Genomic DNA, 21,483 nt, shown 5'->3' with positions numbered 1-21,483 from the left:
GACCGATGATCTCTGGAGGGCCAGAGACCGAGGCCATGCCTCCATCCTGGTTCTCCTCGACCTCTCGGCGGCTTTCGATACCATCGACCATGGTATCCTTCTGCGACGACTGCGGGAGGTGGGGGTGGGAGGCACTGTTTTGCAGTGGTTCTCCTCCTACCTCTCGGACAGGTCGCAGTCGGTGTTAGTGGGGGGGGGCCCTAACATATGGGGTGCCGCAGGGTTCGGTCTTATCCCCCCTACTATTTAACATCTACATGAAACCGCTGGGTGAGATCATTCGGAGGCACGGGATAAAATACCATCAATATGCAGACGATACTCAGTTGTATCTGTCCGCCCCGTGCCAACTCAATGAAGCGGTGGACGTGATGAGCCGGGGTCTTGAGGCCGTTATGGACTGGATGAGGGCTAACAAGCTTGTACTCAACCCGGAGAAGACCGAGTGGCTGTTGTGTTTCCCTCCCAAAAATTCGACCAGTGTTCCATCGCTCAGGCTGGGGGGTCAAATTTTATACCCCTCAGAGAGGGTTCGCAACTTGGGAGTCCTCCTGGATCCACAGCTGACTTTCGACCACCATCTGACGGCTGTGACCAGGGGGGCATTTGCCCAGGTTCGCCTGGTACGCCAGTTGCGACCCTACTTGAATCGGGAGGCCCTCACCACAGTCACTCGGGCCCTTGTGACCTCTAGGCTGGAATACTGCAATGTGCTCTACATGGGGCTGCCCTTGAAGAGCATCCGGCGACTTCAGCTAGTCCAGAACGCGGCCGCGCGAGTGATTGTGGGTGCACCTCGGTTCGCCCACATAACACCTATCCTCCGCGAGCTGCGCTGGCTACCTGTTGATCTCCGGGTGCGCTTCAAGGTGCTACTTGTCACGCATAAAGCCCTCCATGGTAGTGGATCTGCGTACTTGAGAGACCGCCTCCTGCCAATTACCTCCCTGCGACCAATTAGATCGCACAGATTAGGCCTCCTCTGAGTACCATCTGCCAGTCAGTGTCGACTGGCAACCACACGGAGGAGAGCCTTTTCAGTAGCAGCTCCGACCCTTTGGAACGATCTCCCCGTGGAGATTCGTACCCTCACCACCCTCCAGACCTTCCGCACAGCCCTTAAGACCTGGCTAGCCCGTCAGGCCTGGGGATAAAGATAATCTGCCCCCACCCGAATGATGAATGAATGTTGTTTACTATTTTTACTTTTATGTACTGTCTTGTGTCTATTGTCTGTACCCTCCTTCCCCATTTTATGTAAGCCGCCCTGAGTCCCCTCAGGGAAAAGGGCGGCCTATAAATACTAATAAATACCTAAATACCTAAATACCTAAGGTGATCAGATGAGGTTTTCCTAGATCACATTCACATGACCACTAGGATATTGCAACAGCCATAGGTTCTAAGCTGGTTGCAAGTTCTAGCAAAGATTTGAGATTTTTTGATTTTAGAAATTGGGTAATAGAGGGGACTAAAGATTAGGCAGAAGAGGAAAAATGAGGATTTTTGGTTAGCATAGGGATTTCAAAATGGCTCAAAAGGTTATATACCCCAAAAGATTTTGAAAGAATGGGGCTAGAAATTAGTAACTGCAATGTCAGTAATGCCAGCAATGATGTGATGTCTGCTTTTATGGATAGACTATGTCCAAAAGATGTTAAAGAAGGAACAGAGATATGAAACAAATTTTACCTGATGCAGAAATATCATATGATGATGATGATAATGGTAAAATAATGATGATTATAAGACAAACAAAGCAGCCAAAATGGAAAACACAAACAAGTCAACAGAATGGCCCGGATGAAGACTTTCTACTGGATTTACCCCCCCCCCAAAAGAAAGAAAGAAAGAAAGAAAAAGAAAGAAAGAAAGAAAGAAAGAAAGACAGATAGACCTTGGTTAAAGCTTTGAGAATCAAAGTGGAAATATGTATAATAAGCATTGGCTTAGATAATGACTTTTTAGTAGATATACAGGTAGTCCTCGAGTTGGGAATGTACATAACTTGCCCATTCCATTTGTAACCCATAAATTGGGGAGTGAATCTCATATCTTACACAGGATCACTCCCTCCTTTCACCTATGCATTCGCCAATCGAATGCGAGGCTCGTTAAGTGCACATGAGGTATTTCAAGATGGGGAAGGCCATGGGGTGGCCTACTGATGGAACAGACCACCTGCCTAAAATCATCCAAAGCCTCCCCAACTCACTGAAATATTTCATGCTCCCCACAATTGCTTCCGCACCCAACATGCCATGCCAGGTCACTTACTTTGTGAAGATCTAGCAAGCAGTCTCTTCTCCAGCCTCTCAGCCATGTATGCCCCTCCGGTGAGCACTTTGGGCCTTCACAGGCCGCGTTTTGCCAGCCAAAATGGACCTTCTGAGGGGCAAATCCGGTCGTCTGAGGCTCCGTTTGGTCCTCTGTGGGCCTTCCCTGGCCCATCACAGGTCGAAATGGAACCTCTGCAGGCCATGTCTGGCCCTCCTTGGGCCTCCCACAGCCCATCACAGGCCAAAATGGAGTTTACGGGGGCCAGATCTTTATATTCTTTCTTTCTGTTTCTCTTCTCTCTGAATTTAGTTGTATTTGCTTTTACTACTGTAATTAAAAGCTTCAATAAAAGTTACATATATAAATAGGTATGTAAGCATATTCAGCCAAATGTGCTTATAATTTCCTTGTGGATACACTAAACAAAATAATATTACGAACGGTTCCATATAAAATGTGAAAAAAGGTGTGCATACCCTTAATCCTGATCACTTAATTTGATATTCATTATCGGACTATATGCTGCCACATTTCTAACAAAATTATTCTGGAAACTAGAATCCAAGGTCTTCCTTATTTCACTACACCCAAATTTATTTTATTTATTTATTCAGTGTATTTGGTTGCCTATCTCAGATACATGAGTCTACACTAAAGAATACCCCTGAAATATATGTCCCAGTATAAGTCTTCTTCTCTCTGTTCCATAGATTTCTCCTCTGTATTAAAATTCTCAGCTATGTTCATGACTCCTTCTTTTCCCATCCCAGAAAATCACAGATAATATCAAGGGAAAGGTATGCAGCATGGCAGTATGTGCTGTGGCTTGGCTTGTGGCTCATGTCCGAATGCTGGGCTTAGATGAACGAGAAAAATCACTGCAGATGATTCGACAACTGGGCAATCCCCTATATGGTGAGAACACCCTGCAATTCTACAGTGAAAGGTAAACAGCAGATCTTGCTCTCTTTAAGGAAAAAAACATTGTATACTGTATTTAAATCAGGCTTTCCCAACATTGTTTTGGATCACAGTCCTCATGATTCCCACTCAGCATGGCCTGTGACTAAGAATTAGAGGCACTTTACAGCATTTTAAAATATAGGGTGAAGGCTACAAGATTTTGTTTATTGTTCTACTTTGTACCAATCTACATCTTCTCCTTATTGGCAAGTTTATCATTTCAGTGTAATAAAGTATTTTATATATAATTGAAGTCTGAATCTCAAATTTTACTCCATTATTTATATATTGCGTTGTTTGAAGTATGAAAACTAGTCTGCAGAATAGGGTAGTCTATAAAGAGTTAAGCAAGGGCATTTTTTTTGATATTCCATTCCCCCAGCTACATCTGATATGATTGCCCCAATTCTAAGCTATAGTTTTTTTTTTTTTTAAATCCACTTCCTTTTGGAAAGGATTGTTTTAGAACATTAATGACATAGCCACATCCAAGCAAACCATAAAAGAAAACAAATGTAATGACTGAATATTTATCCTCTTCCTTCCCTATCCAGAGTGGTGATCATGAGTTCAATCCTTGAGCACATGTGTGCTGATGTTGTTCAGCAGACAGCTGCACAGATCAAATTCCCGGCTACAGGAGTTGACACAATGCCCTATTGGAATCTTCTTCCTGCCAAAAAACCTATTAAAAAAGTGCTGATGAGCATCTTCTCCAAAGTCCTGGAAAAAGGCTGGGTGGACAGCCATTCTATTCATATCTTTGATACACTATTACACATGGGTGGTGTCTATTGGTTCTGCAACAATCTTGTCAAGGTATGGAAAACGAGAAATATAAGTGAAGATCAACAATTTGGAGGATTGAAAAAAAGATGTACTAAATTATCGGAATATCAGGATATTGGTAGTTACAATATGGCTATGTATCAGCTCCAGTGTCAGAGGCCATACTTATTTCAGGATTAGTTGCTTGGAAACATTAGTGGGAGGCTGTTGTTAGGCTGTTGTGAGAATTAGTTCTGGCAAGTTCAGAAGCAAATACCTTGAAACCAGGAATATTCTCTTTCTAGAACAAGGAAGTAGTTATTTTTGTTCAAAACAGGCATGCCTCAAGCTTATTGTGTTGCAGGAGAAAAAGCTGCATGATTTTGAACTTTTATTTCATCATAAATACAGCTTGCATTTAATACACAGCAGTCATTGGAATAGCTTCATTAGTTCTTGCAGTAAACTTACCACAAATCTGTATTCTCCAAAGTCCATCTGTGACATTTGATTTATTAAAGCAAATGAAGAGAAATCTGATAGGTATGGGTTTCTCTGAGGTTTTTGGCATTGTGGGAACTGAGTACTGGATTATAGGTCTTTGGTCTGATCATCACAGTGCTTATGTTCTTTCTTACCAAAGTATGAATCTTAGCATATTGAATGCATGAACTGTGTAAACCAGATTAGGATTTTCAGATTGTGGTAGGTTAAAATCTACACTGATTGTTGTAATTCAGTGGAAAATAAGGGCCTTTGCATTATTTTTGCTGCCTCTCTTCTTTTTTCAGGAACTCCTGAAAGAGACACGGAAAGAGCATGCAATGAGAGCTGTGGAGTTGCTCTATTCTATTTTTTGTTTGGACATGCAGCAGCTCACACTCACCCTCTTGGGACATATCTTGCCCAATTTGCTTACGGACTCTTCCAAATGGCATATGCTAATGGATCCACCAGGCAAGGCCCTTGCCAAGTAAGAGACAGATCTCAATGAACTACACCAAAAAACTAGATTCCTGCAAGTTGAAACTTAATACATAGGGGCTTTGTGATTTGCATAGTCAGCTTTTTTATGTTATGATTACAAATGAGTGCATTCCATTGAGGGTAAAGGGATGTGAAATAATGATAATCAAAAGCTTCATTATTTTGATGGAGTAACAAGACTTTAATCTACATTAAAATCTTGTTACTCCATCAAAATAATGAAGCTTTTAAAGTATATACTGTTAAGGATTGTATATTTTTAAATGCAAAACTAGAACCTTTAGTCTTTTCTTAAGGACTTGTTATTCCTTAATCTAACTGCTTGACCCTGTTAGAAAAGGTGCTATGATGTCTTGGGATCACAGGACACCATCTTTTTTTCAGAAACACTAACAACGAAAAAAAATATTGCAGTGTTTGTTTGTTTGTTTGTTTGTTTAAGTTTATTTATAGGCCGCCCTTTTCCCTGAGGGGACTCAGGGTGGCTTACAACTTATATAGAAAGGGGAAACGTACAATGACATATAGGACAATACATAATTAAAAGAATAGAGCAACATTCATCATTCGGGCGGGGATGGATTATAATCTTTAACCCCAGGCCTGACGGGATAGCCAGGTCTTGAGGGCTGTGCGGAAGGTCTGGAGGGTGGTGAGGGTACGAATCTCCACGGGGAGATCGTTCCAAAGGGTCGGAGCTGCTACTGAAAAGGCTCTCCTCCGCGTAGTTGCCAGTCGACACTGACTGGCAGATGGAACTCGGAGGAGGCCCAATCTATGCGATCTAATGGGTCGCGAGGAGGTAATTGGCAGGAGGCGGTCTCTCAAGTACCCAGATCCACTACCATGAAGGGCTTTGTAGGTGGTAAGTAGCACCTTGAAGCGCACCCGGAGATTAACAGGTAGCCAGCGCAGCTCGCGGAGGATAGGTGTTATGTGGGCGAACCGAGGTGCACCCACAATCACTCGCGCGGCTGCATTCTGGACTAGCTGAAGTCGCCGGATGCTCTTCAAGGGCAGCCCCATGTAGAGCATGTTGCAGTATTCCAGCCTAGAGGTCACAAGGGCCCGAATGACTGTTGTGAGAGCCTCCTGGTTCAGGTAGGGTCGCAACTGGCGCACCAGGCGAACCTGGGCAAATGCCCCCCTGGTCACAGCCGACAGGTGGTAGTCAAAGGTCAGCTGTGGATCCAGAAGGACTCCCAAGTTGCGAACCCTGTCTGAGGGGTGTAATATTTGACCCCCCAGCCTGAGTGATGGAACACTGGCCAAATTATTGGGAGGAAAACACAACAGCCACTCGGTCTTTTCCGGGTTGAGTACAAGCTTGTTAGCCCTCATCCAGTCCCTAACGGCTTCAAGACCCCGGTTCATCACGTCCACCGCTTCATTGAGTTGGCATGGGGCGGACAGATACAACTGCGTATCGTGAAAAGAGTGACATTAGTAAACTCATTTCAGTTTATTGAGTCTCTTAATACCTACTCAGTCTTCACCAATCTGCAAGTCCCAATACATTTGGAGAACACCAGATAGAGGAAAACTGCTTCACCATTGTTTGAGTGAACCATTACTAGAATTTTTTCCCCTAATACACAGACATTTCTATTGGTCAGTATCACAGGTTTTTTCTTTACGGGGTAGCAGTGAATGTTTGGGTTTGGGTCCAGTACAGGAATGAAGCCTATTTATTTATTGATAGATAGATTCTAAATATGGTATAAGATTCTGTGATTTTCTAATACAATTTGAGATTATCAATCCATTTCCTAGATCTTGTAAAAAGCAGAAGAAGTTAATATAACCCAGCCTTGAAGTTGACTTTCTTTTTATCCCCAATCAGATTATCTGTATGGTGTGCTTCAAGTTCTTATTCCTCCCACAATAAGGGGCAGGTATCTCCCTGGCAGCGAAAGAGACACCGAGAAGACATAGAGGTACACTGGAATTACTGTAAGACAAGGGTTCCCAATCCCCAGGCTGCAGCCAGTACTAGGCCGCAGCCTATTCAGAACTGGCCCATGTGAGAGGTGGCTTGGCGTGCACATGTGCATAACTCAACTCATGTGAATGGCAGGCCACATACATCCATGCATGTGCAGCTCCACTTGTAATTAAGCTGCATGTGAATACATGTGCGTGCTGGTCCACTGCTCATACGAGTTGAGTTGCATGTGCGTGCACACCAGCCCACTGTTGGCATGGCCCGGTTCCCCTCTCCCCCAAACTACCAAGCTGCAAAGTTGGGGACCACTGCTTTAAGACGTTGGGAAAAAATAAAAAATGGCTGGAGATTGACCAGAGAGAATGAAGTTGGTGGACTTAAAAATGTAAGAATGAATGTTTGAGAATAAGGGCAAGAAAGTTTTGAAAAGAACACAGTATTCTTGTGATTAATAACTTGTTGCAAGCATTTTTAGCTATAATATCTAAATATCTAATGTTTTTTTTTAATAAAAATCCACAATACGAAAAAGATGTTAAGATTCTAGAAAGGGTTCAGAGAAGAACAACAAAGATGATTAGGGGGTTGGCACAGTGGTGGGATTCAATTTTTTTTACTACTGGTTCCGTGGGCGTGGCTTGATGGGCATGACAGAGGAAAGATACTGTAAAATCTCCATACCCTCCCGACTCCAGGGGAAAGATACTGCAAAATCCCCATTTCCTCCCTATCAGCTGGGACTCAGGAGGCAGAGAATAGATAGGGGTGGGGCCAGTCAGAAGTGCTATTTACCAGTTCTCTGAACTACTCAAAATTTCCGCTGCCGGTTCTCTAGAACTGGTCAGAACCTGCTGAATATAACTTCTGAGTTGGAGGCTAAAATATTTGAAAAATAGTTGCAGGAATTAGATATATCTAATCCAATGAAAACTAACTAATCCAATGAGGACTAAGAGTGACATAACAATTTTTCAATATTTGTGGGGGCTGTCACACCAAAGGGGGGATCAACATATTTTTCAAAGCACCTGAGGGCAGAACAAGAAGAAAGTTATCAAAGAGTGATCCAACCTAGAACTAAGGAGAAATTTCCTAACAGAACAATTCACCGGTGGAATGGCTTGCGGGTGGGTGCTCATCATTGGAGGCCTTTAAGAAGAGATTTGACAGCCATTTGTCTGGAATGCCATAGGGTCTCCTGCTTCAACAGAAGGCTGGACTATAAGACCGCCAAGTCCCTTCCAACTCTGGCAATATTCTGTATCTTCATAATGTTAGATAGGAGTATGGGACTTTTGAAATTGCACCGAGTGGCTCACTCTGCGCTCTTAAGACATGAATATATCTTGACTTTAAAAAATAATTTTTGTTATGTTGAAGGTTGGTTGTTATTAATTCTAATCATGGAAATGAGGTCTTATTTTTTTCTTCTCAAGCCATGTAAGCTAGAAGCTTAGTACCTTAAAAAAAAAATCCAAAAGCCAGCCTTTTTTTCAAAACAAGGCATTTTGAAAAGACATATACAGTGTTATGGGTTCAGAGTCTCAGAATACACACAGTAGCACCTTAAGACCATTTCTAGTATTTTCCTATTTGCATTTAAAAATAAAAATGCTGAAACAGAATGAGAGAACTCCATGCCACTAGCTTGGCATGGCGCTGGCCTTCTTGGCTCTGCCAACTTTGTTGTCATTTCTTTTTCTACTTTTTTTTTTGACAATTCTTGGTGAATGTATCTTTGCTTTTTATGTATACTGAGAGCATATGCCCCAAAAACAAATTCCTTGTGTGTCCAATCACACTAGGCCAATAAAGAATTCTATCTACTTCCTCCCCTGTTTTTTCTGTACTTTCGGCAGGGTCTATGATGATCCATTCCTGCTTAGATTGGGAAGCCAGCAGGGGGCAGTCTTTTCATTATCAATTCAGTGCTGCCATTTCTTTGCAGGATATCTCAATACTGGAAAGTCACTGCAGGGTTAAATTGCTGTGGATGCTGGATAGAGAATGAGACAAGCAAGCAGGCTGCCAGAGGGCGGCGGAGGTAGGTTGGCTCTGCCCCAAACTGAACTGGCAATTTGGCTGCAGCAGGGGATGAGGTGGAGGGTGGGGAGGCAGTGGCAGGCGGGAGCAAGTGCCAAGACTTGATTTAAAGTTTATTTAAAGCCACAAGGCTCTGCAAGGTTGTTGTTTTTTAAGTACCAAGGCTCTGCAAGGTTTCTTTTAAAGCCACAGGGCTTGTGGAGTGGCAGAGACCAAAGCTTGGCAAGGCTCAGAGGCAACAGCGGGGAGTATCAAAATAGGAAGCCCCATCTGCCACTGCCTTCCCACCCTTCACCTATCTCCTGCTGCAGCCAAACTGCATTTGTGGTGGAGCCAACCTACCTCTGCCGCCCTCTGACAGCCTGCTTGCTCATCTGGCTCTCCATCCAGCACCGGCAGCAAATTATCCCCACAGTGACTTTCCGGTGTTGAGATACCGTGCAAAAAAAATGACGGCACTGAGTTAATGGTGCTGAAAAGGTTGCCCCCTGCTGGCTGCCCCAAGCTAAGCAGGAACAAGTCATCATAGACCAACGATGGCGAACCGTTTTTGTCTCGGGTGCCAAAAGCTTACCCGCTATCATGCTTGCTCGTGTACTACCCCCCTAATTTAATGCCCCCCTGGCCTGTGCCATTGCGCATGTGCATGTGCCCCCTTCCCCTGCTGCCCCGTGCACGTGTGCACAGCTTTCTTGGAGCCTGGGTTGGAAACGGCCTGTTTTCCAACTTCCAGTGGGTTTGGTAGGTCTATTTTTCGCCCTCCCCAGGCTCCAGAGGCTTTTTAGGAGCCTGGGGAGGGCGAAAAATGGCCCAAAATGCAAACTGGAGGTTTGGGAACGAACTTCTGGGTTGCCCATTGGGCCATTTTTCTCCCTCCAGAGGTTTCAGGAAAGCCTCTGGAGGATGAAAAATGCCCCAAAATTAGCTGGCGCACACTGGAGCTAACAGGGCAATACCTTGTATTCCCTCAGAAATTGCTCCGCGTGCCATCACGGTCATAAACTGCGGGGATGGGGAAGGGAGGGGGGAAATAGAAAAGAAACAATAACAAAAAAAATGGCTTCATCTCACTAGGTTATTATATTACCTCTTCACCTTGTAAAGTTACAGATATTTTTTTTTCTCCCTATACCCTAGCTTTTTCTATTCTCAATCCAAAAATCATCATCTTTTCAGTCCAGGTTCCTCAAAAAGTCTACTGGAAGCCACCAAAAATATCAAATAGCTTATCCATGTTCAAATAGTCCAACTTTATACACCTTTATATGGCATCATAGGATTTGATCTTTCAACACTTCAATATTTAAAAGAAGTCTTCAAAGTTTTCACCACTCACTTTGCAAATTGCACAAAGTAACATCATTAGAGGATTACTTCTTGGAACCATTCGATATCCAGATTTGTTTCTTCCAATAAAGAGGCATCCTGCAGAATTTCTTCTCACTATCCATTCATCAAGCATCAGTTTCTAATAAGGGCTTAGTTCCATTTCAGTTGTTTCCCAGCAGTATATTGATTATATATATATGTTTCTCCAAGTGTTAAGAGCCATGGTGGCACAGTGGTTAGAATGCAATACTGCAAGGCTAACTCACTGCTCACTCCAGGAGTTCAATTCTGACCAGCTTAAGGTTGACTCAAATTGTTGGGGGCAATATGCTGACTATGTAAAACGCTTAGAGAGGGCTGTGAAGCACTGTGAAGCAGTATATAAGTCTAAGTGCAATTACTATATGCTATTTTATTATATCAAAAGTAACCAATTCCAAATCAAATAATATGTTCAATTTAAAACTTTCTTAAATCAAAATATTTTTTCTGCTTTTGGCCAATTGAATAATATTTTAAATTTTTGAGACTATTTATCAAATCAAATAAAGCCTTTATTATGAGCCTCTGGTGGCGCAGTGGTTAAATGCAGCACTGCAGGCTACTGCTAGATCAGCAGTTCAGCGGTTCAAATCTCACCGGCTCAGGGTTGACTCAGCCTTCCATCCTTCCGAGGTGGGTAAAATGAGGACCCGGATTGTTGGGGGCAATATGCTGACTCTCTGTAAACCGCTTAGAGAGGGCTGAAAGCCCTATGAAGCGGTATATAAGTCTACTGCTATTGCTATTGCTATTACATAAAAAGGGTGGGGTACAGCCTTTACATAAAAAGGGTGGGGTACAGAGAATCAAAAAGCATAATGCATATGGTTTGGTTTTATTGGACTTATATGCTGCCCTTCTCCCAAAGGACTCAGGGCAGTACAACATAAAAACACATATGACAAAAGTTAAAAAAGATTAAATAGGAAATCCAATAATCTTCAATTGACAACTTAAATCAAATTTAGAAATTAAATTAAAATTAACAATTTAAAATTAATAATTTAATTTATTCTATTCAGGCCCCATAATAATAAAAATATAACGAACACTCTATAATAAAGAGCTAGGTGTTTAAAACTGGTTTCTGGCACAGATCATCTGACATACTTTGAATGCTGTTCTGTAGAACCTGGCAATATTATATGTTATAGCAGAGTTCATATGTAAAAGCAGCAGGGAAGTGTAAATGAGTCCCCTTCGGGGGAAAAGGGCGGCATATAAATAAATAAATCAACATTCAAATTAGCAGCAGGTGTGAAATTAAGCTTGCCTTAAGAAGTTCTCTAATATCTGATAAAATAGTTACATTGAACATTTCCCAAAGTGACTAGAGAGTGAATTTGACTGGGTTTGGGTCCGTGAAAGTCTCCATGACTGCAGAGAGCACAGATATCGTCTCCCTCAGCATAGAATCAAACCCAACTATTGTAGAGCTCTTGTAATTATAGTGTTAGAATCCTTGTTCCTATTATGTAGGTAGTCTTCGACTTACAATCACAATTGTGACTGGAATTTTGATCATAAGTCATTGCAATTGTAAGTTGAGGCACTGTGTATTGTTTTTACTGCTTTTACAATACTCGCTAAGTGAATTGTGGTTGTAAACCCAAATCCTAGGGTCTTTAAGAGATTCACACAGTAAATAACCAAATCAAAGTAGAAAAACATGTCGCCAATCTCATCACATGACTGAGAGACGCTGCAGTCGGTTCTAAATGCAAGCCAGTTGCCAAGTGCCAAAAATGCAGGGATATATTGCTGGTAAAATGCAATATTTTATGACAGCCAAAGTTTTTACAGGCCACACATTGCTCTTTCCAAGATCCTATTAACTTCAAACAGTCATTAAATGAATCATGGTAAATTGACAATTGCCTCTTAAAATTATAGCTTTTCAGATATTGTTGAACTACATCCCCAATATCTCCCTTCATTAACTATCCTGACTAGGCCTATTATGAATGATAGTTTAGTGACAACTAGGAGTTACCATTATACATTAGGTCAATTTTCACTTATCTCTGTCCTGCAAGATAAGTCGGTATTATATTCATACTTTTGCAGAAGGAGTGTTAGGGCAGCAGTGGTCTTTGAATCAGAGATTTATGCGCCACAACTCAGGTTCTTAACTATCATACATTTCTTGCTGTCTTATACTTTTACTGGCTTTCTACTCACTTCTCTTCATACATTGCAAAAGAAGGAAGTATCAAAATACAGTGTGTGAATCATCCTTAATTAGCCTGCTTGACATGGAATCTGAGATTGTACTACAAGCTTATACTTGAATGGGAGGATGAGGCCCAGAATGCCTGCTTTAGTTTGCGTTTTGTTAACAGTAACTGCAATTTGGTCTTGGGGGGTCATCCTCTTCCAGGATTATATCAGTCTTTTTCCATTGGATGATACTCAGCCATCAAAACTCATGCGCCTGCTCAGCTCCAACGAGGAAGACACCAGCGTTCTGTCTAGCCCCAGTAAGTGGAATCACGGTGAGGAATCTTTTCTGGAACTTGCCTTATTCAGCTCATTTCCCCCCCCTCCCCCCAAAAAAAATGTTTAGAGAGAACACTACAGAAAAAGAAAACCAGGAAAAGACTATCAAATGAAAAATGACTGTGACAGCAAGCCATTTACAGCATTAGTCAGAGCTTCATAGAGATGAAGAATATGATTGTTCATCAGCTTGGACTCTTGCCCAACATTTGTTGTCATAGTATTTGCGATTTCCTCTTATTTCATTAAGCTTTCTTATGATTTCATTTTTTCCTCTATAACTTTGCAATTTGGGAGTTTTTAATGTGCTGATTCTTCCTTTCATTGAAGTTTAAGAGTTCTCCTCCTTTCTGCTGTAATAGTTACAGGAGCTTAATAGGAAAAACAAAAGTCAATAGTTTAACCAAGAGTAAATGTGTGGGTGTGTGGGAGTCATGACAGAATTGGAATTATAACCTTCTTTTCTAATTCAAATTCTGCCATCCCCCCCCCCTTTTCCTCTTGGTTATAGGGTGCAGAGTATATAGGTCTGCTCTATTTATTCGCATAGGTCTATTCTTGGTTATAAAGAATTCTGAAGCTGATCAATCAAGCAAATGGCCTAAGTGGTAATAGTTCACTTTAGTTTAATTGTGAACCATTTCAAAATTAATCTGCGATCAGAAACAGATGTTTTCCTCCAAGAGGAGACGACAGACGGGAGTAGCAGAAAAGGCAGTTATAGCCTTGTCTAGACTCATTTGATAACATAAAGCAGCCATAACAATGATCATGATAATATTTTGCATTTATATTGGTCTTTCCCAAGCTAGTGCTCTCCAAAACTGCTGGGCTATAATTCTCATAATTCATAGCCATCTGCTGGTCTTGGGAATTGTAATCTGGACAACCATTTGGCAAAGACTGAATCATATAATACCTGTTTAAATTGTTTCATATACCACCTCCTTTGTAATTCTTATGACAATCCCTAAATATTTATCAGTGTTGTTGTCTCCATTGTTACGAAGCCTGCTGTATAAGTTTCTCTGATGGTGAAGTATACCTGAAGATTCCAGTGGAACACTCTGAAATATTTTAATACTACTGTTAAAACTGAGTTGAATAATACTATCAAACATTGAGAACGACAGTCTACTTCATTAATTTGATTTGTTTAATAATGATAAAACAGAAATCCAGCAGCAACCTATTTTGGTCACTGAAAGCTCTGTGACTGATTGCCACAAAAGGGAAAGTGTCAGGAAGTTCTGTTTAAGCAAATCTCCTTGATTGATAGGCACATATAGACTTTAGAAAGAATGCAGAAAGAAGGCCCTATCACAAAATGGTTGCCTTTTGCAGTTTACAAAAACCTACTCATTAGAAGACAAATTTGGGAAAGGAGTTCCTGTCAGATATTATTCTATCTAGTATGCTCTTGACCACTGTGATTTTTATTTTTTTTGTGGGTGTTTATAAGCAAAATATTGGGCTGCAGCCCTCCCATTTTTTTAAAGTGCTTATGAGCCTTAATGAGGATTAGATATTTTATTTATAAAGATTACATTTGATGCTAATACACGCACATAAACACAAAAGCATCTAACAAAATTCAGGTTGGAAAAAGTCTTCCTCATTTAGTCTGCATCTTCATAGGTAAGTTTCTAGTTATGGAAATGGTTTGTTTCTCTTTTTTTCAGCAGACCGCACAATGAGCACCTCGCTTTCTGCCTCGCAACTCCACACAGTCAGCATGCGCGATCCCCTTAACAGAGTTCTTGGTAAGTTCTTCAGCTTTTATTAAAAGCGCCAGGAGCAAAATTCCCCAAGGAGGCCAAAAGATTACTTTGGCCAGCAGTCCATATTGTGCAAGAGCTTCCCAAACAAAAGGATAAATAGGACCCTTGTTGAAGAGATCTCAAATATTTTATTTCAGTCGAAGATCAGAAAAACAGAAAGATAGCATCACATGCACAACAGCAAAAATCTGTGAGACATCTAAATGCCAAAGAAGTTATAACCAATTGTATAAAGAAGAGTTTGAAAGGTGCCATTTCGGTCTGGAATTAAACAAAGAAATAGTTTCTAGAACAATAACCTAGTTATTCCATGACAGAAGTGCAGAAAAGACTTTTGAGGTATCTTTTTCATAATTACTGAGGTGAGAATCAATACCGTACATAGTTTTCCAAATCACATGGCAAGCTGTGCTGGTCAGCATAATTTTTTGTGGCTAGAAGTCAAAGGCAAGGGATTCCTATACTGTATGCTGAGTTCTTTAAATGAGCTTTGGGGTGTTAACAAAAATTATCCACTTACCCTAACCACTCAGTTTTACAGCCCTCTGTGCAGAAATGTAGAGCTGATACTGCTTTCTTGTTATGACAATGGAATTAAAATTTAACTATTACCAAGCCTCTTTGAGTTTGAAATGCAGGCATGTTTTTTGTTCATATGTTTTTTCTGAATTCTGGAATCAATGAGAAAAGCTGGTGTCTCAAAAGTTCAATAAATGATTTATACTGAGTTAGATCATACTTTTGAATAGTGAAAGAAAAATATTTTATCACAAGATAAACATCATTCACATTATCATGTTTAATCACATTAAACATTGTGATTAAACATCACAAGATATTTAAAAAACAATAATACAAACCAATCACTATTTGGAGAGGACAAAACTAAAATGGGGTAAAGAATGAAACTCTTAATTTAATAAATTTTTAGCTTTAGATTCACCAGAATGGCATTTTTAGAAATTCAAGTATATGGTACTTAGAAAGAATAATCACTGCAGCTTTGCTTTTACCGATAAAAAATTAGGAGTCATTGTTCAGTCTCCCATCCTCCAAACTAAAAAAAATGGGAGATGGCTGTTTTACCATAATGAATTAAGATGGATTTTATTAACATCTTTTCTTTGCACGCTATTACTTCTGAAAAATATGTAAAACCTTGCTTCTGAATTGAAAAACCCTAGCACCTAACATTTTGAAGAGGTGTCTTAACATAGAATGAATGATGTCATGCAAAGAAAGAATAAATAAATAAAAGAAACTCTTCAATGTAATAGATGTTAAGTATGTTTGCAAGCAGAATTGTTAAGAAATACGTTTCACTGACTTATTTCTGAATCTGTGTGCATGAGTTTATACTTTGTAAGATAAAACTGTGATCCAAGCAAGCTGTTTTAAAATCTAAATTCTGCACCAAATTCATTGTTGTGGCCTTACGCTAGCTGTACTTTTTTGAAATCAACATGGAACTACCAGTACAGTAGGTGGCAACTCCTAGGCCCCTTAGCTGGTCTTAAAAAAGCTATGCAGAACTAGAAATACCTAAGGAGTCAGTGGCAAACCACAAATGTGAGTATTTGTAGTTACAAAAAAGCAAGCTTGGCTCAAGAAAAGTTGAACATTTATCCTGACTTCGATGCCTCGTAGGATTATCTGCTGCTGTGTATGCCACCCAAGGACAATTATTTATTTTCCCATATGCATTATACTCCCCAGCCAACCTCTTCTTGCTGATCTCTTCCATCTTGGGAGCCAAGACAGCTGGAACACATACCCAGTTTGTGCAGTGGTTCATGGAGGAATGTGTGGATTGCTTGGAACAAGGAAGCCGTGGCAGCATCCTACAGTTTATGCCTTTCACCATGGTAAGCCAGTTCCATTTTTTTTATTAGGCAAGTCGCCCATTGTTCTTCAAACTTTCCTTTTAAGTGTGTCTTCTTAACGGCGCCCCCTGTAGTATGCCCTTTTTAAATAGCCTCCCATTAGATCCCCCCAGCCCCCAATAATTATCAAATTCTCTGATACTTCCATCCAGACCGCAATCTTCTGGCGAGGATGGGGTGGTTTTTTCCCCAAGCAGAGCTACTTTCTACATTTGCATAATAGATTTTTGCATTTTTGAATCCTAGCTTAAAGTATCACTTTCAAAGTGATTTCTTCTGGATGTCATTGTTATTGGGGATGTGGGCTGCTAAAGCACCAGCCATCTCTGGTTTGCAAATTTTCAGCATTTTGCAAATTGTAAGAATATCTCCTTTATATGTTGTTTGATTTTTCTGACACTAGAGGGAATCAGTTGGCAAAAAATAATAGTATTGAAAGCAATTGGGATGTATTAAGTGGGGATCATTTTGTGTTATCTGAAACTAGGCCCATTGCAGAGTATTATTTTTGGGATAAACATGCAGTGGGTTGCAGAATAAAATACATAATTTTTAGATGTTAGAAAATGAAATATATTAATTTTGTAGATATTAAAAATGCAAGAAAATAAAAGAATGGCATATTTTATCTGTATAAATGTTTTGTTATTACTAATGTATGGAAATATTATAAAAACTATAAATATTTATACGTATTTCTTGAATCCAACCATTTTTTTAAAAAGCTCAAATCAAATACAGTATCTCCATATTTGTATAAAATCTATTAAGGGAAAATACAATCCATTCTTTATTTTGAGGAAAAATGCTTCATACACACAGCCAAATCCCAGTTTTATCCCATGGGAGATTATGTTCTTCTATGCAAACTAAAATCTGAGATTATCTTGCACCCCAGCATACTCTTGCCCTATAAGATATGCTCCTACACACTGAGGATGCAAATATAACTTTCTCCCCCTCCCCCCAAAAAATTATTAAGATGGATCCTAGCTATTACTAATTGCCAGGATAAGGAACTTTGGAAGAAATGTGCTCTCATAATTTTCTCAATTAAATTAAGTTTCACTAGTAAAAGTAACTCACATAGGCTCTTCTTTACTCTCACTCACATCTGTAATTTTTATCTTCCTCTTTACCAGCCATAAAACACTGAATAATATGCAGTATGGTGCATATAAAACTAAGACTAACCAAAAAGCAAGAAAACGGAAGAAACCCAGATCAGGAAATTCATACCATTTTCTTTTTAAAATTCACACATACTTTTCTTTAATATTTTCAATAAGTAATATCTTATTTTAATTATTAATATTCATATTTCTGTGAAACTGTTCCAAGATAATAAAGATGTACATATGCATTAATGAACTGTACATATATACCTTGTTTCCTTGAAATAAGACCTCCCCGGATAATAAGCTCAATCGGGGGTTTTGAGCGCATGCACTAAAACAAGACTTCCCCTGAAAATAAACCCTCCTCCAAAATATTGCAACACAGCAGCAGACATGAGGTAACCATGCTCCTCCTGCACCTCAAAAATAATAAGACCTCTCTGAAAATAAGACCAAGCACTTATTTTGGGGGTAAAAAGAAAATTAGATCCTGTCTTATTTTCGGGAAAACACGGTATATACATACATTTCTAGAGCTTGCCCTAAGGAGTTCAACATTACTTATAGATAAGAGCTTTAATTTTTACAGATTGATTCTTCAGAGAGATGTGGGCTACTTGGAGGAGGCTTTTTGCTACTGTATGCTTTTGGTCAATTGATTTATTTGTTATTCCTGGCCAGGTCTCGGAATTGGTGAAAGCATCAAATATGTCCAGCCCTAAAATCGTACTGGCCATCACAGACCTCAGCTTGCCTCTGGGTCGTCGAGTGGCTGCCCAAGCCATTTCTGCCTTATGATCTTCCCATTACCTTACAAGGGCCAGAGGCAAAATCACAAGAGACAGGAAACAGTGGAGAAAACTCTTTTCAAAGCTGTTCCACAGAAGCAGCAGCTGCACCTCTGGGAGATACTGATGAAGTACATAACCAAGTTGGCTTCCAGTGCAGTCCAGAACTCCCCAACGGGGACTTGCCACAATTGCTATACCAAGTATTGAACTTTTTTTTTTTGCTTTCAAATAGCATCGTCCACAGTGCCAGTGACACCTCTCATAAGCTGTTCCTTGATATTTGTAGAATAAAATAAAAATTATTTTGATTTGCCTTATATTATAAGCAACATTTTCCTCCTGTTTATTATCAAATGCCCAAAAGGAGCTGCATTCTTGGTCAATGTCACTGGAATCAGATGTTGTTGATATAAATTTTTTAATTGACAAATTATCATTGGTTTCAAAAAACAGTTGCATATTTTTTTTTAAAATTGCATAGAACTTTATCAAAAATTGTCCTTTCTGCTTTTTCTTAAATATAAATAGTCCTTGACTTGCAACAGGTCCTTTTAGTGTCTGTTTGAATTTACAACAGAACTGAAAAAAGTGACTTACAACTGTTTTTTACACTGACCATTGTAATTTTCTATAATCACGTGATCCAAATTCAGATGCTTGGCAATTGACTCATGATGGTTGCCGGAGGTAAGTGATCACTTTTTGCAACTTTGTGACATGCAAATTCAGTGGGGAAGTCAATAAAGTCACTTAACTGTGTGACAAACTTAACAGATACAGTAATTCACTTAACACCTCACTTAGCAAGAAAGGTCATAAATTGAGGCAAAACTCTCTCAACAACTCTCATTTATTAATAGAAATGTTGGACTTGGTCGCAAGTTGAGGACTATTGTAGAATTATGTTCAAAGCACAAGGCTTCTGGATTTGCTGATTGATAGACAGACAGACAGACAGACATACATACATACATACATACATACTCGCTCTTATTTTGAATAAGTATTATGTTTGGTAAATCTTATGAGAGGGCATGGAATTGTGTGCTTTGTTCAAGCCTTCAATATATATAAGTCCATATAAACCTGAACCTAAACCATATATATTGAACGAATAACACAACTCCATGCCCTCTCATAAGATTTACTAAACAGAATACTTTATTCAAAATAAGAGCATGTATTGAAATAGCACAATTCCCAGTGTTGTCAAATTTATTTCCTTTTGTAGAACTCACATATCAACAGAACTTTTCTGATTTGAAATAGTACAAAACTTGCATAATGTACTTCAAAATTAAATTTTATTACAGTTTTAGATTTTTGGTCTGGCTTGAAAAAAAATCTCAAATTCCAATACAATTTGGAAATTTCAGAATTTCTGAAAATTCATTTTAAATATGAGCAACACAATACACCTCATGTATTTTTTTTATTTCTTTGACAGGGGAGGAATACTATACTTTAAAAAAATACACTGGCTAAAGTAATTATTTACTAGTAAGACATTGCATCTCAAAAAAGTGATTGTCTTATAGAGTTGATTCAATAAGAAGTGTCTATTCAACATATCATCTTAAGAATTCTGTCACAAAACAGGCAGGCTGCTAGTGAAAGTATGCAGGGTTATTCATATTAAATCATAGCCCCTCCTGCTGTCAAGTATAGTCTGTTATGTGACACAGTGCAGAAAGTACGTAGGCCTGGGTCTAGGACAACTTGCTGGAAGAGAATTGCAGTGGGCCTTGATTTGCTTTGGGTTTGAACTTTCTCAAGTTAGAAGTCCTCGTGGCAGGGGTGAGCCAGAGCACAGAATCCCAGCAGCCCTTCTGTCCACATGGACCCCATGCTCTAGCTCACCTGAGCCACAGAGACTTCTCACTTGAAAAGATTCAAGCCTAAAGCAAGACAAGCTCCCCCTCCCCCCCCACTGCAATTTTGTGGTGAGTTGTCCCGTGGCAAATCGTCCACAATGTGTTGTCCCATTCTATCTAGGACCTTATTCTGTTTTATTCCCCCATAGTTATAAGTTGTCATTTTGCAGCTGTGATAACTATAGATTACATGTATTGGGGTTTTTTTTAATGGACTTTTGTGGCCAAGTACACCATCTAAAAAGACTCTTCATCTTTGCAAATATTGTACATGCCATGTTCTTTTCACTTCTGCTGTCTGCCTGGAGCCTGTCTGCTTCCTCCGATGATAATCTGAGATAGCAGCCAATCTTTCTGTTTGCAGAATGAGTTGATGCTCAATTGTTCCTTTTCCTTTTTTTTTTCTGCAGAAAATTAGGTATAATCAGGCAACTTTAACATCTTCCTAGTGAGATTGCATTAAGTTCCAATTTCCATTTTTAAGCTGACTTTAAAATATACAGTAGGTCCAGTAGTCATAATACCTGACTTAAGTGTTTGTTCTTCTTACTTCTCTGCTTTATCTCTGGCATTTTTTCTACCACTAGTCTGATGTACTATAGAATTCTAGTGCATTTCTAATCCTGTGCATACATGCACTTGTATACCCACAAGATATTTTTGTTGGTCCTATAATTAAACCTGTGGCTTGTGCTTTCTATTCTCGTACTTAGTATAAAAATCTTAGTAATATTTCCACAAATGAGACATGATTATTATAATAGTATTGTCCAATTTTATTTTCTACGTATGTTTGTTCAAGAACATTGTGGGTGTCATCATTTCTCCTGAATGTAGTCCTACGACCCGCAACCCCACTGCAGTTCAGTTCCTAAGACGTGAATGGAATACTTTTCTTACATAAGTATTACGTAAGGGTTTCCAGTCAGATTGTACACAATTTGATTGGTGCATGAAATCATCATCATATTTGCCTCAGCAAGCAGGCTGGCAGGAGACAACTAGGCAGTGGTCTAATCACATGAAAAAGTTGGCCAATCCCAAAAGAGGAATACTGCTGATCCAATCCAAATGAGGAAATTTAACAAGAATTGCGGTTTGAACTTGATGTAAGGGATCTCCTTTGACCTGGTTAGCTTTGAGTCTAGGAAGAACATGCTGCTCTTGGACCATGAGTTGT

The 21,483-nt window shown here is 39.8% G+C and overlaps 1 protein-coding gene across 4 annotated transcripts in view; it reads left to right on the top strand.

Annotated features, from left to right (window-relative positions):
- Nucleotides 1-18,754, top strand: part of MED24 (mediator complex subunit 24) — a 66,871-nt gene extending 48,117 nt beyond the window's left edge. The window contains exons 19-26 of one of the 4 annotated variants that reach the window (XM_032235417.1): nt 3,051-3,226; nt 3,798-4,062; nt 4,803-4,984; nt 6,842-6,935; nt 12,738-12,837; nt 14,542-14,619; nt 16,354-16,502; nt 18,320-18,754. In XM_032235417.1, coding sequence (XP_032091308.1) covers nt 3,051-3,226; nt 3,798-4,062; nt 4,803-4,984; nt 6,842-6,935; nt 12,738-12,837; nt 14,542-14,619; nt 16,354-16,502; nt 18,320-18,436 — 1,161 coding nt within the window. In that variant the 3' untranslated portion in view covers nt 18,437-18,754. Of the gene's footprint in view, nt 1-3,050; nt 3,227-3,797; nt 4,063-4,802; nt 4,985-6,841; nt 6,936-12,737; nt 12,853-14,538; nt 14,620-16,353; nt 16,503-18,319 lie in introns of all 4 variants that reach the window. The other 3 variants (XM_032235416.1, XM_032235415.1, XM_032235414.1) reach the window with 3 other exon arrangements.
- The last annotated feature ends 2,729 nt before the right edge of the window (nt 18,755-21,483 follow it).

Source organism: Thamnophis elegans, chromosome Z (assembly GCF_009769535.1).
Source record: "Thamnophis elegans isolate rThaEle1 chromosome Z, rThaEle1.pri, whole genome shotgun sequence".
Taxonomy (NCBI): domain Eukaryota; kingdom Metazoa; phylum Chordata; class Lepidosauria; order Squamata; family Colubridae; genus Thamnophis; species Thamnophis elegans.
The sequence above is the reverse complement of the archived record's forward strand: the minus strand, read 5'-3'. Positions and strand labels throughout refer to the sequence as shown.